We start from the raw sequence: 15,986 nt of genomic DNA on the forward strand, positions 1-15,986 counted from the left end.
TGGGGTTAAGTGACTTGCCCAAGGTCACACAGCTAGGTAATTAATAAGTGTCTGAGTCCGGATTTGAATTCAGGTCCCCCTGACTCCATTCACTGTACTCTATTCACTGTGCCACCTAGGTGCCCCATCAAGTACTTTTTAATATTTCCTCTGGAGAGGGGAAGGAATACTCTCAGGGTGATTAGGACCTGGACTTTTACTCTGTGAGTCTTATCTGTGAAATCCATTTTTGTCTTGATTCAAAATAGTTTTTAATCTACAGAGGGAGAAATTATCTTACATTTTAAAAGAATTTTCTTCATTAATGGAAATTCTTAGGAGTATGCCTTGAGAGAAGTGACAGAAGCAGAATCTATCTCTTTTTTTACTCTTGACAGATCTTAAATGAAATTTCACATTTCATATTTTTTCACAAAAAATATTGGAAAAGGGACATTACCAGCTGAGGAATTGTATGTAGAGATAGTTAGGGACTAGCAAATGTTTCATGAGAGGAGATGATTTTGATTTGAGTATAAAGACTGGTTAGAAATTAGACTGTGGAGAATTGGTTAAGGAATGATGTAAGTACAAGCATAGGGGAGTCACAGTGGTCATAGAGAAGAGGGAACAGAATTCAGATTGTGGAATTGGAATTTATAGGAACTGACACCTGATTAGATATGAAAACTAAGAAGAGAGAAAAGAATAAGATAGGAGGAAAAGGAATGAGTTAATAGGTACTAGAACCAGCAATGGTAATGTTAGAAAGAAAAGTAAGTTTTAGCAGAAAGAGAAGAAACTCATTTTTGGATTTGTTGAATTTTAGTTGCCAGTGAGAGAACAGGTAGGAATGTCCTTAAGATAGAAGTGTGGATCTGGAATTCAGGAAAAAGAGATAGAAGAAAACCAGGCTTTTGATGCCTCAGCAATCAACAGGAGGCAGCTAGGTGGCACAATGAATAGAGCACTAAACCTGGAGTCAGGAGGACCCGAGTTCAAATCCAGCCTCAGAAATATATTTTGCTAGCTGTGTGACCTTAGGCAAGTCACTTAACCCCATTGCCTTGCAAAAAAACAAAAGAAATCAACAGAAAGTATCCTGGAAGATAATATATCCAGGGGCAGCTAGGTGGCATAGTGGATAGAGCAATGACCCTGGAGTCAGGGTTACCTGGGTTCAAATCCAGCCTCAGACACTTAATAATTACCTAGCTGTGTGGCCTTGGGCAAGCCACTTAACCCCATTTGCCTTGCAAAAACTTAAAAAAAAAAGATTGATAATTGCCCTCATATTGCTGTTCGAGTGTTCAATATTCTTCTGGTTCTGCTCATCTTGCTCAGCATCAGTTCATGCAAATCCTTCCAGGCATCCCTGAATTCCCATTCCTCCCAGTTTAATAGAATAATAGTGTTCCATAACGTACATATACCACAATTTGTTCAGCCATTCCCCAATTGATGGACATTCACTCAATTTCCAATTCTTTGCCACCATAAACAGTGCTGCTATAAATATTTTTGAACAAATGATATTTTTACCCTTTTTCATAATCAATTCAGGATATGGACCTAGTAGTGCTATTGCTGGATCCAAAGGGTATGCACATTTTTGTGGCCCTTTAGGCAAAATTCCAAATTGCTCTCCAGAAAGCTTGGATGAGTTCCACAGCTCCACCAACATTGTATTATTGGTGTCCCAGGTTTCCCACATCTCTTCCAACATTGACCATTTTCCTTTCTGGTCATATTGCCCATAAAACATTCATTTTTAAAGTTTGTTCTCTTAATGCTCTCTTTGATCTATATAGACTGGTCTCATATTACTGTTTACAATTTGATGGCTTCTTTACTTTTGTTTCTGGCATAAATTATATTTCTCTTTGAAGTAACATTAAAAGTTACACCATTTTCTCATTAATTTTGGTAGAACTAAAAGGTCTGTGATAATCTTTAGTCTTCTGAGTGGCGTGTATTCCTAAAAGATTAAAAATCATTGATATAAACTGTTTTTGAATCATAGAGACCCTAACAGGTAGCATAAAGTCCTTAAAACTGTTTTCTCATTCCAGGCAAAGTTTAGGTTTAATAATGCACTACTACTACATAGGAAAAATGTATTCAAAGGAATGTTGCAGCTTTGCCAGCATAGATCAGTATAACAAATTCCATTTTAGGGTTTGTAGTTTACCAGAGCAAAAGAGAACTCTTATTCTATTCTGAACAGTATACTAATTAAAATTCTTGAGCATAGGATGATTTATATTTGCTCCTAGTACTTTTACATAAGCAAAAGAAACTAGGTCAAAGAATTTTTATACAAGCTTGCATCAGAAGAAATAAAAAAAGACTTCAGTGAATGAGACTGCTAATTTTCAACTCTGTATAAACAAGGTCTCAGTGTTACATATAAGGAAATTTGGAAAATAAAACTATTTAAGAAAGCAGTCGTGTCCTGAAAGAATTGAAACATTTAGATGAACGCACTCACCCTTCTGTGAATGAGGAAATTGAGGCTCAGAGAGATTAAATAACTTTCTCAGTGTTACACAGGTAATTGGTAGCAAAGGCAAAACCTGTCTCCTGACTATTGAAGTGATATTGAAATGTTATTGTTTTACTTCTTTAGGAATAGATTTAAAAAGATTAAAAACAGTCTTGTTATGAAACTGTTGCACTGTTCTAGACATAAAATAATAAAGAACTAAATGTAAGTTCCATAGGTTACATTCGATAAGAGGTGAAGCTGAGATTTGTTATTAAAAGTTATGGAAGTAAATGAAAGAGGAGAATCTCATACAATAAAACTAATGGAAAAATAGTAATGGGAAAGATGCAGAGCCTTGATTTAAATACAATGAGATTTGTATATTAGCAGGACTTTTAAGTGAACAGCAATGCTGCCTAGAAAGAAAGAAGTATTAGTTTCCTTGTTTGCCCATTACTGTCAGAAGCACTGTATCATTGTCCTATACTGAGTGGTCATTGGTTACAGAATGAGAAGATAAGAAGTTTCTTCAGTCTAATTCATTTCTAATTTTTTTTTTTTGTTCCCAGATCAACTCAGTAATAAGCAAGTTAAGACATGTAATACTAATAATTTAACACATGTAAAATAGTGCAAAGCTTTACTTGGAGGATAATAAAAGGAAGTAGAGAGGTGGAGAGTGCCAGACTTGAAGTTAGGAAGTATTACCTTCCTGAGATCAAATTTGACCTCGGATACTTCCTCACTAGATAATCTGGGCAAGTCAGTTAACCCTGTTTGCCTCTGTTTAATCATTTGTAAAATATGCTAGTTAAAGAAGTGGAAATTCACTCTTACCTTTTCCAAGAAAACCTCAAATGGGATCATGAATAGTTGAACACAACTGAAAACAAGTGAATAGTAACAAAACTAATGCTGTCTACATCTTTCCAATATAAAATTGTAGGTTGTTGCTCAAATTTTTAAAATTTCTTTCAATACTATGACTTTTTTAATCTTTAGAACTCAAAATTTTGTAGTTCAACCTTCTTGTGCTACATAAAACAGAGTAAAGAATATTTCAGTTAATGGAACTGCTCTTTTTCATTTCATACAAAAGTTTTTTGATTCCTAGACTTCTGGGAATTCACTGTGTTAGCAATCCCTTCCAGAGGTGCTTCAATCAATTTTAAAACCAATTTGTAAAGTACTTATTTTTTAAAAGAAGGATAAAAACATTTCTAAGCCATCTTTGAAGTTTCTAAGGAATTCTCCTTGAATATGTCTAACCTAGACGTATTTTTTGCTTTCTAGTAATTCAGAAGACAACACATTATATATTTATATTTATACACTTTTTTAACATAACTTTTCAGAAGATTACTTAAAGATTTATTTAATAAAGATTTCAATACTATTCTGATTCAGTTAAATGGGTTGTGTCTCATAGTTCGAGATCGTGTTCGGACAAAAATGGAACGTGATATCCTGGTAGAAGTTAACCATCCGTTTATTGTTAAGTTGCATTATGGTAAGTTATTAGGGAAATGAAAGAGGTTATCATAAATACCAGGCTTAAAAATAGGTTGAATTTTTTAAGTAGTTTCATTTACCTGTACTATATTGCTTAAGCTTAGATTGGCAGTTTTTTAATCTTTCCTGAAACTAAAATATTTATTAAGTAATTCTTAATGTCTTTGAGTTTACAGTTGCTTGGTGCAGCTAATAATATGTAAAAATTAAATATAAGCAGAAATGTATTTACCAATATGTGTGTTTAGAATACAAAGCAATGAAAAAACTAAAATGCAGTAACTAAATAAGTAGGCAGGAAGAGGCATATATATGTTTAAATTTTGAAACTTAAATTACCGTCATTCCTACAGAAATACTTGTTTTAAATTATTCTTGTAGTATAACGTTGCAGTTTTCCCTGAAGTTTAATCTCTTATTGTTTTCTCCCTCTGTATTTAGTTATGTTAGATTTATGTGTATGTTACAAATGGATTTTTACTTATGTTTATATATATATATATACATGTATATATGTATATGATTTAATATATCATTTGCTGTTAACAATTCCAAATACCAAGTAGTATTTGTAATGAGAGAAATAATTTAATGTAGAGAAGTTACTTGTATGTTTCTGTGTTTTGCTTTGGTTTTTTGCTTTACTGACCTTGGTGCCTAAATTTATTTTGGATTAAAATTTAAGTTCATCTGGAGTGTTTCAGGCAAATAATTCTAAAGATACAGTACTATTTGAGTAGTTGCTGTAGGCTAGTACAATCTTCAAAATAGTGATGCCAGAGATGAATGTTGTGATAGGAGTAACCTTGTTTTCAAAGCCCCAGACCATTTTGCCTCCTTATTATAAATAAAGAATAGTTTCCCTTGTGGTGTATGACTAGATCCAGCCATGCCTCATTTTAAATATATCCTTTATTTCAAGGGTAGACTAGCTTTATTCCATAACAGAAGAAAATAATATTCAGAAATTTGATATTTTACAGCCAGTCTATCAGAAGATTAAATACAAGAACTGCAATAAAGAAAAACTAACAGAAACTACTAACACTTATTATTTAATACTGAATTTTATGTTCCCATATTGAATATCAGGAAAAAATAGTGACTTGCACTGATCCAATTTTTAGCTTTTTAGAACTATAAGAGTATTTGCATTTCTTTTTTTTTAATTTATTCAAGGTTTTAGAAAAATTGACCAAAAAACACTTAGAAATATAAAACTATATTAATTTAGAGCCTACTAACATTGTCTCATTTAAATTAATATTTTCAGCTTTTCAAACAGAAGGGAAACTATATCTTATTTTGGATTTTCTCAGGGGAGGAGATTTGTTTACACGCTTATCCAAAGAAGTAAGTAATTAAATCTATATTTTATGCCTCTGATATGCTGTAACCTCTCCCTGATTTAAGATTTTCATTAAAGAATCAGCAACCCAGCATTATTTTCTTACTTTTTAGTTTTGTCCTAAAAGAAGACCCTTACCTCTAGAAAGATGAATGAAATAAGCTTTTCTATCTGCTGGCACTTCTTTGTCAAGTAAAAAAAAAACAATTATAGTGGAAAGAATCATCGAAAATACATTTTTGAGAGTACAATTTCAGTAATTTAAATGTGATTTTCTATTTTAAAAGGGTACTTTGCATATAGTAGATACTTAGTAATGGGTATTGAATGACAGACGGCATTTAAGCTATCACAAAGTTAAATTCTTTATGATATAAAAATCTTTTCTATTTATCACATAGCACTAGATATGAGATATAAATATCTTGTTGATTGAATTAATTAATTGATTAATTCTCAGAGTTTCTCACAAACCAAGAGTATATAGATTAATTCCTGATCACATAATTAGTGCAACTTTATAGTTGATTGGATAAAGTGGAATGTAATCATATGGAAAACACTTGTTTTTTTAATGCACAGAAACAAACTAAAAATGGGCACAAAACAAAACTTTATTTACCTCCTTAGGTGATGTTCACAGAAGAAGATGTCAAATTCTACTTGGCTGAACTTGCTCTTGCTTTAGATCATTTACATAGTCTTGGAATAATCTATAGAGACCTAAAACCAGAAAAGTAAGTATTGTTTCTATTAAATTCAGCAATTCTCCTTAAGCTTCATAACTGTAGTCATGTATGTGACAATTAAAATATTGTTAAGGGGCGGCTAGGTGGCATAGTGGATAAAGCACTGGCCTTGGAGTCAGGAGTACCTGGGTTCAAATCTGGCCCCCAAAACCTTAATAACTACCTAGCTGTGTGGCCTTGGGCAAGCCACTTAACCCCATTTGCCTTGCAAAAACCTAAAAAGAAAAAATTGTTAAAAACTGAAACAAAATGTCTATTGATAGACTTAGTATATTAAACTTAAAGTTTTAAAGCCTAATTGCAGCAGGATAATAGCTGGCATGGCCAATTTTAACTTTATATTAAATTTGATATGTGTTTTCATGGGATTGTAGATTTAAAGCCTCATTTTGCAATTAAGAAAACTAAAGCTCAAAGAAATTGTCATTTAATAATTATTTATTAATTAAATGACTAGATATATGCTCAACACTAGAGCTACAAATAAAAGCAAAAAGAAATTAGGTGCATAACAATTGGATTAGAAGGTGATCTGAAAAAAGAGACACCCACATCTACAAGGACTTGGAAAGGACTTTGAAAAAGGAAAGCTTTGAAAGAAGCCAGTGGTAAGAGGTGGAAAGGCAGAGCATTCCAAGCATGAGGCAGAGCCATTACAAAGGTCCAGATACAATTCAGGAAGTGTCATGTTCAAGGAACTGCAAATAGGAGTTTGACTTTTTCATAGTGTACAAGGGCATAAAGTGTAAGGATACTTAAAAGGCAGGAAGTGGCTAAGTTATGAAGAGTTTTAAATTCGAAAAGAAGACTTTCTCTTTGATTCTCTAGGTCAGAGGTGTCAAACATGCAGCCAACAGATATCAAGCAGCACTTAATCTTTTTTTTTTTTTTTTTTTTTTTTTTTTTTTTAGGTTTTTTGCAAGGCAATGGGGTTAAGTGGCTTGCCCAAGGCCACACAGCTAGGTAGTTATTAAGGTTTTGGGGGCCAGATTTGAACTCAGGTACTTCTGACTCCAGGGCCAGTGCTCTGTCCACTGCACCACCTAGCTGCCCCAGCACATAATCATTCTTGCATGCAGCCTAGACCATACTAAAATGTAATTGGGGGGCGTTTTGCCTTGCAAAAAAAAACCTAAAAAAATGTAATTGGGAAATATTTAACAAAATAAATTTAAAATACATTAAACATAATATATTTTAAATCAAGTTAATATGCAGCCCTCTGAGAGCCTTATATATGAATTAGTGGCCCGAATTTCTATTTGATTTTAACACCACTGCTTTGAATAATAGGTACTCATTGAGCTGAGATACAAAATGGTCAGATTTTCACTGTAGAAAAAGCACCTCGGTAGCTGATTGGAGGATAGATTGAAGTGGGAAAACTTTGATTTGGGAAGAGCAGTTAGAAGACAGCAGTAATGATGGAAGTAGGTGGTACAGATCTAAACTATGGTGGTAGATGTGTGAACAGCAAGAAGGGAAAATATAAATGTTGAAAAAGTAAAAATGAGATTTCTGCAATCAGATGGAAATATGGGATGATTGAGAATGATCACCAATCACAACCCCAAGGTTGTGAGCTTGGATGCCTGGGAGGATGATCCTTCCCTCTATAGTTATATGATATTTAGAAGTGGGGAGAGTTTAAGAGAAAAAAATGATGAGTGTTTTTGGACACAGTGTGTTTGAGATGCCTGTAGGACTTTCAATTCTAGATTTCACAGTTACAGTTGGTCATTTGTAATTGGAACTTGAATGAGAGAATCTGTATCTATAGATGTAGAAATCATTGAATTCATGAGTGCTGGTAAGATTATCAAGTAAGATAGGACAGACTTTAAAATAGATAGTTGGTAATTTTTTAAGGTGTTTTGCTTTGAGTCTGAATGCAGACCAAAGCATGCTATTTCACTTTTTTAAATTTGGTTTGTTTTTTTATTTCATATAGTTGCTTCCCTTTTGTTCTGATTCTTCTTTTATAACATGACTAATATGGAAGTATATTTAACATGATTGTACATATATAACCCATAGCAGATTACTGCTTACTATTTGGGGAAGGGAAGGAGAGAGAGAGAGAAATGTGGAACTCAAAATCTTACAAAAAATTTATGTTGAAAACTATCTTGACATGTAAATGAGAAAAGAAAGAAAATACAAAAAGAGAAAAAAGGTGTTTTGAACAGTAAGTGAAACTCACGTAGAAATGCTACACATAGAAGAAGGAAAGAAAAATGTATAAGAACAGTGACTTCTAAATTGCTCAAATATCTTCTCAAAAACATTAAAGAAAGTTAGCGAGAAGCAAACTTGGACATCATCTATCCCAAATCACTATAGAGAATAGGACACCAAATCAGGTGAAGGCTAAAATGTTTATCTTACTAAAGGGAGGATTCAGCTTAGATTCAATAATAGACATTTGTAATGGGCCCAGTCAGTAGTACTCCAATTTCCTCCAGTTTTTTTTTTTCCAGCAATACGTGAATGGGGTAAAGAAGGTGGATTCTAACAGTAAAGCCCGGGATTGGGTCTGATTTAGGCATGACCTGGAGTGGAGTGGGGGAAGAGAATAAAGACTGGAGGATGTTGTCAATTGGAACTTGCTCCTCTCCTGTGTGAAATAGGGTAGAGCATATTGCTAATACATAGGGAAATAGCTTGGGAGAGAATTGAGGTGTGGAAGTAACAGTTCATAGTGAAGGTTAAAAAATAAAGTTAGGCATCATAATACAAAGGGAAGAATGAAATCTTAAAAGGTTATGATCAGGGGTAGCTAGGTGGCATAGTGGATAAAGCACCGGCCTTGGAGTCAGGAGTACCTGGGTTCAAATCCTGTCTCAGGCACTTAATAATTACCTAGCTGTGTGGCCTTGGGCAAGCCACTTAACCCCATTTGCCTTGCAAAAACCTTTAAAAAAAAAAAAAGGTTATGGTCAAGTAAAAGAATTTCAGAGTTCATGAACAGAATAGAATGCTGGATGAGGATGATGATAAAAAAATTCAGGGGTGCAAACTAAAGTGATTTGCACAAGGGTCATACAAAGAACCAAGATTTGAAATCAGGTCCTTTTACTCCAGAGTCAATGTCTTGTTCATTTCTTCTGCTTCTCCTATACTGTTATTCTGGTTTGTTATAAAGGATTTTGTTTGAAAGTGAAATGAAATCACCAACATTTATCAAACATCTGTTATACGTTAGGTATTGTGTTAAGCTGTAGGGATATTCCAGAAAAGGCAAAAATAGTCCATACTTTCAAGATGCTCACTTTTAAAGAGGGAAATGACACAAAAACATCCATGTATACACAAAACATATACAGGATTAACTGGAAACAGAAGGCACTAACATTAATGAGGACCAGGAAAATCTTGCAAAAAGGAGAACTTTATTTTGTTCTATAAGAAACTGGGGGGGATAAGAGGTAAAGATAGATTCTCTCATCCTTTGAGAGATTTCCAATGAAAATGCACAGTTGGGAGACAGAGTGTGGCATGTGAGAAACAGCAAGGAGGGCAATGTCAATACATAGTAGGGAAATAAAATGATTGGACATGTGGGACACTCAACTTGCTGAACTTTTTATTCACTACATCTTGAGAAATAAAAACAAAAAGTAGGTTCTTTAAACTTCAACAAGACAAGATAAAACTTAGAGCAAAGTTTTCTTGAAGTTAGTATTTGGCATTTCTCTCTCTTAAACCTAGTTCTCTTACTTTAAATCTAGTTTTTCCTTCTATTTTATGATGCTATTACATGTCTGGAAAGTAAATGCCAAATTTTGGAATCATAGGAATTTTGGGCCAAATTTTATAATATTTATTGAACTTTTTTCTATCTTAAAGACTGTAATGGGTAGGGAACTTCCAGCCCCAGGGGCCAGATTGGTCTGATATTTCCAAGGTATCTGCAGGTAGAACTCAATTCAATAAATCTAGTAGATTTTTTAAGGTTGAATTAAATTAATTAAATGGGTGACCAAAAATAGCCTGAGAATGGTCTTAAATATCCAAATGGCCCTTAGCAGAAAAAGATTCCCCATCCCTGGCCTAGAAGGTAGATTAGTTTTACTTCTAAATTACCTATAATTGTATATGTTGTTCAAAAGACATAAATGTTGGTTCTAAGAGCTATTCGACTTAGGACTTTAAAATATTTTTAGTGTAAAGGAATTTGAGAGATTGTAAAATTTAGGATTAAGAGTTAAGAAGTTAGCAAGAGAATCATTAAGTTTAGACCCTCCATCTCCCTGTTTCTTTCTATATTGTCTTCTCCATTAGAATGTATACTACTCAAATCTGGTCTCAGACACTTAATAATTACCTAGCTGTGTGGCCTTGGGCAAGCCACTTAACCCCATTTGCCTTGAAAAAAAAAAAAGAATGTATACTACTTTAAGACAAAAAACTGTTTTGTTTTGTTTTTTGCTTTTCTATACCTATGCTTTTGTATAGCACTTAGCATATTACCTGGCACAGATTTAGACTGACATTGAAATAGAATTATTTGTGTAGTATTCTTTCAGGTAAATGAAATAATTTACATGTCATTTATAATCCTCATAAAATCAAGGAGTTCTACATATCTTTATGAGTACTGACTTCAAACTTTTATTCTAAGACCCTAAAGTTGTATACTAATGAAGTGTGATAACCTGAGACTTAGAGAAAACCTAAACAATATATATGCATTTTAGAAAATTGATGGAATTTACATGTAACTTATATAATACAAAGCATTCAAACCATTTACTCTTCCTTTCCTCTTACCATCACCTCCAAAGAGTACAATGAGGAATCAGATAGATGGCTTTTTAGGCTACCTCTGGAAAATAATTCCCTTATGGCAGAGTGGCTCCTTAGTAGGAGGAGATGCTATCCTTACTGCTGCTGCTGTAGATTGGACTTGCTGGCACAAATCCTCCTATGAATTTAATTGGGAGATTATGGTATCTCTTTCTGAGGTTCCTTTAAGACTCTTCTGAAGAGCTCTGGTGATGCTAATTTGTCATAGAAGATATAATAAAATAAGATTAGAAAAGATCAACTCTTTAATCTAAAGTTTTGGAATCTAGCTGTAAATGACTGGTAGTTGAATATGTAACTAACAGCATTTCAAGGGTTTCTGGGTCATTCATATAATACTTTGTTTCCTTTGACATTTCATATTATTTTGTCAAAAATTATATTGGGGGTAACTAGGTGGCATAGTGGATAGAGCACCAGCTCTGGAGTCAGGAGGTCTGAGTTCAAATGTAATCTCAGACACCCTTAATATTGACCCAGCTGTGTGACCTTGGCCAAGTCATTTAACCTTATTACCTTAAATAAATTTTAAAAAATTAAATTATATCTGGATTGGGATAGCTAAGTGGTTCAATGGATAGAGCACCAGCCCTGGAGTCAGGAGTACCTGAGTTCCAATCTGACCTCAGACACTTAATAATTACCTAGCTGTGTGACCTTAGGCAAGTCACTTAACCCCATTGCCTTGCAAAAAAAACCCAAAATAAATATATTTGAATAAAAATAGCATACATTTTAACTTTACACAAAAAATATTGTGTTTTCTATGGTGCAGGAAATTTTCTTAACCTTACAGATGGACTTCCCTAGTCCAGTAAAGGGTGGAGCTAAAATTTCAACTAAGTCTTCTAATTCTAAATCCAATATTATTTTTCACAATACCACTCTACTTCTTCAATCTTGTTTCATGGTTATTGCCAGTACAATTGAAACTGATGTTTTCCACCCAGTATTATCATTTATTTCTTTAAAGATGTTTCAATTTTAACTACTGTATAACAGATTCTGTGAAGTTAGTTAAATATCTTTATATGTTTTACAACCAGAATCCTGGGTAAAAGATTTTTAGACATGTGTGTTCTCTTCCAGCATACTACTTGATGAAGAAGGCCACATCAAGTTAACAGGTAAATATATATATCCTAATCTTATTAAAGTATTTCTTACTATCTGTTATAATTCACATCGCCTTTTTAAAGAAAATTACTGAAATAATAGATAATTATATTAATTGGCGATTGTTTTAAATGACAAGTTCTTCAGGAAAATAATGAAGTTGATTTTTTTAAACAGATTTTGGACTAAGTAAAGAATCTATTGATCATGAGAAGAAGGCATATTCTTTTTGTGGAACAGTAGAATATATGGCTCCAGAAGTAGTTAATCGACGAGGTCATACACAGAGTGCAGATTGGTGGTCTTTTGGTGTTTTGATGGTAAGATTTTATTTATTAAATAAAAGCAAACATACCAAAAGAAGATGGTATATTCTGCTAGGGATGAGAATAAGATTTTATTAAAATTAAACCAATTGTTTTATGTTTTGATTTGCTGTGGTAATAGATTTAATAGTGAATTTACTTTTACATTAGATTGAGACAATTTAGTTCTAACATAAGAGCCTTCCTGAGATAGTCATAAATAATAACAGACTGTAAAATAGTAACTCTAGCCAATAATAAACAGCAATCCTCAATGTAAATATTTTCAATAATACTTATTGTATTCAATAATACAAATAGAATTCTGTCAGAAACATATAATATGGGGAGGAATGTATATATTCCAGAATTTTCTCCTTAGGTTGTCAGGAAATGAGACCTATCCAATGAATTAATAGCTTTTTCTCAATTTTTACATTGTTTAGTGATGAAAAGATGGAAAGAGTGATTGTTTCCTTTTGAAGAGAGGCAAAGGGAGCATTTTTTTTTGTTTTAAATTAATAGCCATATATTTGTTTGAAAAAGTCACACACACAAATACACAGGCTCACATGCATACACAAGTGTGTGTGTGTGTGTGTGTGTGTGTGTGTAAAATAAGAAAGAAACTAATACTCAAATTCCACTGGGATGTATCTTTTTGATCTCTGAATCTTTTAATATTACCAACTGCTACTCTTTACTGGATGAATATTTCCTCTCTGCTGAATTCCTTGAAAATTATACTTTCCTGGTTCTTTTCTTATCTTTATAACCCCTTCCCTGTCTTATTCTCTTTACTTTTATTTTATGTGTTCCTGTTCTATTCTTTACCTTATTTCATTTCCATGATTACAATTACTAGGGGAGTTAATGTCACAACAGTGAATTCTCTTCTGAGCTTCAGATCCCCATTTTCAACAACTATAGAACATTTCTACCAATTATCTAACACCTCAAACCCAACATGCCCAAAACCAAGTTTACGCTTAACTTTGCTCTTTCTTTGGTTATATTTGCTTCAGCCCTTTTCTTCACCTCTATTCAATCAGTTACCAGGTCCTGTTGGTTTTGTCTCAGCAAGATTGACCCCATCCTTCCCCTTCTCTATTATTCATTGCCAGGACCTATATCTAGACCATTTCAGTAAATAGATAGATATTCTCACTGATTTGCTTTCTTAATTCTCTCTTCTATCCATTCCCAGTTTGCTCATCTTTAAAAGTAGGGATTGAACACGGTGACCTCTAAAGTAACTGTGTCCAACCCACACCCCTCAAAGCCCATTCTTGTGGCATCATTACGTTTTCTTATTATGCTCATTGATAATGTGGGTTACATTGTAGTCATAAATATTAAATTCTATATGTGACCCTTGACAAATTTTTGTTGGGCAGTGCGACCCAGAAGAGCTAAAAGGTTGGATACCCATAAGTGTCTTCCAGTTCTAAATCTAAAATCCTATATTCCCAGTCATCTTTCTTATGCATAGATTGGTAATGTCATTTTTCCACTTAAAAGTATAGAGGTATTTTCTATTCCCTTCTGGATAAAGTTCATCTTTGCCTGATATTCTTACTCCTTGGCAATGCTGCTGCCTGGAATCTTGTCCTTCTCCATCTTACCCATTGCACCCAATTGCCCTTTTCTTCATGAAGCTTTTCCTGAATCACTCTCATTCAGTACCACCCTTCTCCCTTATAATCTCACATAGTACTTTATTTTACAACTCTAATTCATTCACCATGTAATGTCTACATAGTCATAATGTCTGTATTTTCCTAATTTTACTTTTATGTTTTTCTTAATGATAGATTTTTCTTCGTTTTTTTAAGTTTTTTTCATTTTTTTAATTGCTTAGTTCTCTTTCCTTATAGTAGTATTCTCTACCAAAGCCATTCCTTTTCCATAACATTGGTTTACAAAGCACTTTTTTAAAAAATAATTTATTATGAACTTGTCCTTAAACCACAGAAATTATTATACATATATTTGTAGTATTTTTTTAAAATCTTCTGCAGGATAACTCATATCTATGTAGCACTTTATTTTCTAAAATTCTACTTTTTTTTCCTCTTAATTCCCTCCCAGATTCCCTTTTGGAAAAGGAGAAACTTCCCTTGTTATAAATATGGATAGTAAAGCAAAACATTTTATCACACATTCAACATATCACAAGACATTCCTCAAACACTGAAAATATGAATTTAGATATGTGGATTTTTTTGCCAAATGCTTCAGAAATATTTGTGAACTTTTAAAATTTGAAAACTTTCAACTGATAAATTATGCTTGAAATATTTCTCTAAGATAACTAGCAAATGTATACTAGTAATTGATATAGTTAAATCATATTAATTTCCTGGTTCTTTATATTGTGACATTTTTAGGTTCCTTGTTTGGCATTCATACAATTAGTTGATTCAACTAAATATCTTTTATTTTTGCAGTTTGAGATGCTTACCGGTACACTTCCATTTCAAGGGAAAGACCGAAAAGAAACTATGACTATGATCCTCAAGTGAGTATTCTTATTATATTACACTATGAACTTAAAATGTATATTTTGTTCTTCAAAGATTCATGATATCTCTGATGTAGGCACTCCCTCCTTTAATGCCAGTTTAAATCCTTTGTTGCCTTCTGAATAAAGTTCGTATTCCTTTTCCTGACATTCAAGACTCTTCATAGTCTGGTACTACTTTTCAGTCTTGTCTTATAGTTTTCCCCTCCCATACATTACATTCCAACCAAACCAATCTACTCTCTTCTCCTCATTTCTACCCTCTTGTGCTTCTTTCCTCTTTGCTCATGCTCCTGCCTCTGTGTCTGGAGAGTTAATTTTGTTACTTAATCTTTAGGGGTTGGTTATGGCCCCAAAATATATCACTGCAGCTAACTTGCTAAGTTACAATTCTGTTTTGAGGTACAGTGGTCATCATAAAACAGACACAATCAATCTAAAGGCCTTCACAGTGCAATTTCCTTGTCTGCTTTACAAAATGAATAACTGTTTATGCTCCACTGGCAAGACTTTGCGGTATCCAAAGTCAAATTGATTGTCAGATAATGGGACTTAATTGAAATATTTTAATTTTACTAAATAAATGAGCCTGGAAAATTTGAAGTATTGAGAAAAATTCTAATTAGGGTATAAAAAGTAGCAGAAAAATGACTATTGCGTTCTCTGTTTAAGTTTTGAAAAATGGACCGAATTGATTTTATAGTATTGTTAAATAACAGCTAAAATAGTCCTATCTTATTCTATAGGGTTGTTAAGAGGCAACATGATATAAAGTATTATAGAAAGCTGACTCCTGAGGTTAAGAAAAACTGTTAAGAGTCTGAGACCGGATTTGAACCCAGGTACTCTTGACTCCAGGACCAGTGCTTTACCTGCGGCACCTAGCCACCCCGTGATCCCATTTTTAAAATATCTTTTTAACATTTTATTCTCAAGTTCAAACTTCACAATCAGAAATCAGCATTATATTAATGTGTTTAAGCAAGATACATAAGATATGTAAAATGCATTCTCAGATGCTACAATACAAATTCTACAATAATTCACATAGGAATTCTTACATAAGAAAGTAGAAACCTCTGTAACTTCTTTGTTTTTGTAAAATCATATTTTTAAAACATACAACTTTCAATATATTAAATATATTTTCAATATA

The 15,986-nt window shown here is 33.1% G+C and overlaps 1 protein-coding gene across 5 annotated transcripts in view; it reads left to right on the forward strand.

Annotated features, from left to right (window-relative positions):
• Positions 1 to 15,986, forward strand: part of RPS6KA3 (ribosomal protein S6 kinase A3) — a 98,553-nt gene that overhangs the window by 48,696 nt on the left and 33,871 nt on the right. For all 5 annotated transcript variants that reach the window (XM_074214267.1, XM_074214265.1, XM_074214264.1 and 2 more), the window contains 6 exons: positions 3,897 to 3,977; positions 5,253 to 5,332; positions 5,958 to 6,064; positions 11,975 to 12,012; positions 12,179 to 12,321; positions 14,757 to 14,827. In XM_074214267.1, the coding sequence (XP_074070368.1) occupies positions 3,897 to 3,977; positions 5,253 to 5,332; positions 5,958 to 6,064; positions 11,975 to 12,012; positions 12,179 to 12,321; positions 14,757 to 14,827 (520 nt within the window). The remainder of the gene's footprint in view (positions 1 to 3,896; positions 3,978 to 5,252; positions 5,333 to 5,957; positions 6,065 to 11,974; positions 12,013 to 12,178; positions 12,322 to 14,756; positions 14,828 to 15,986) is intronic.

This window comes from Macrotis lagotis, chromosome 1 (genome assembly GCF_037893015.1).
Source record: "Macrotis lagotis isolate mMagLag1 chromosome 1, bilby.v1.9.chrom.fasta, whole genome shotgun sequence".
Lineage (NCBI taxonomy): Eukaryota > Metazoa > Chordata > Mammalia > Peramelemorphia > Peramelidae > Macrotis > Macrotis lagotis.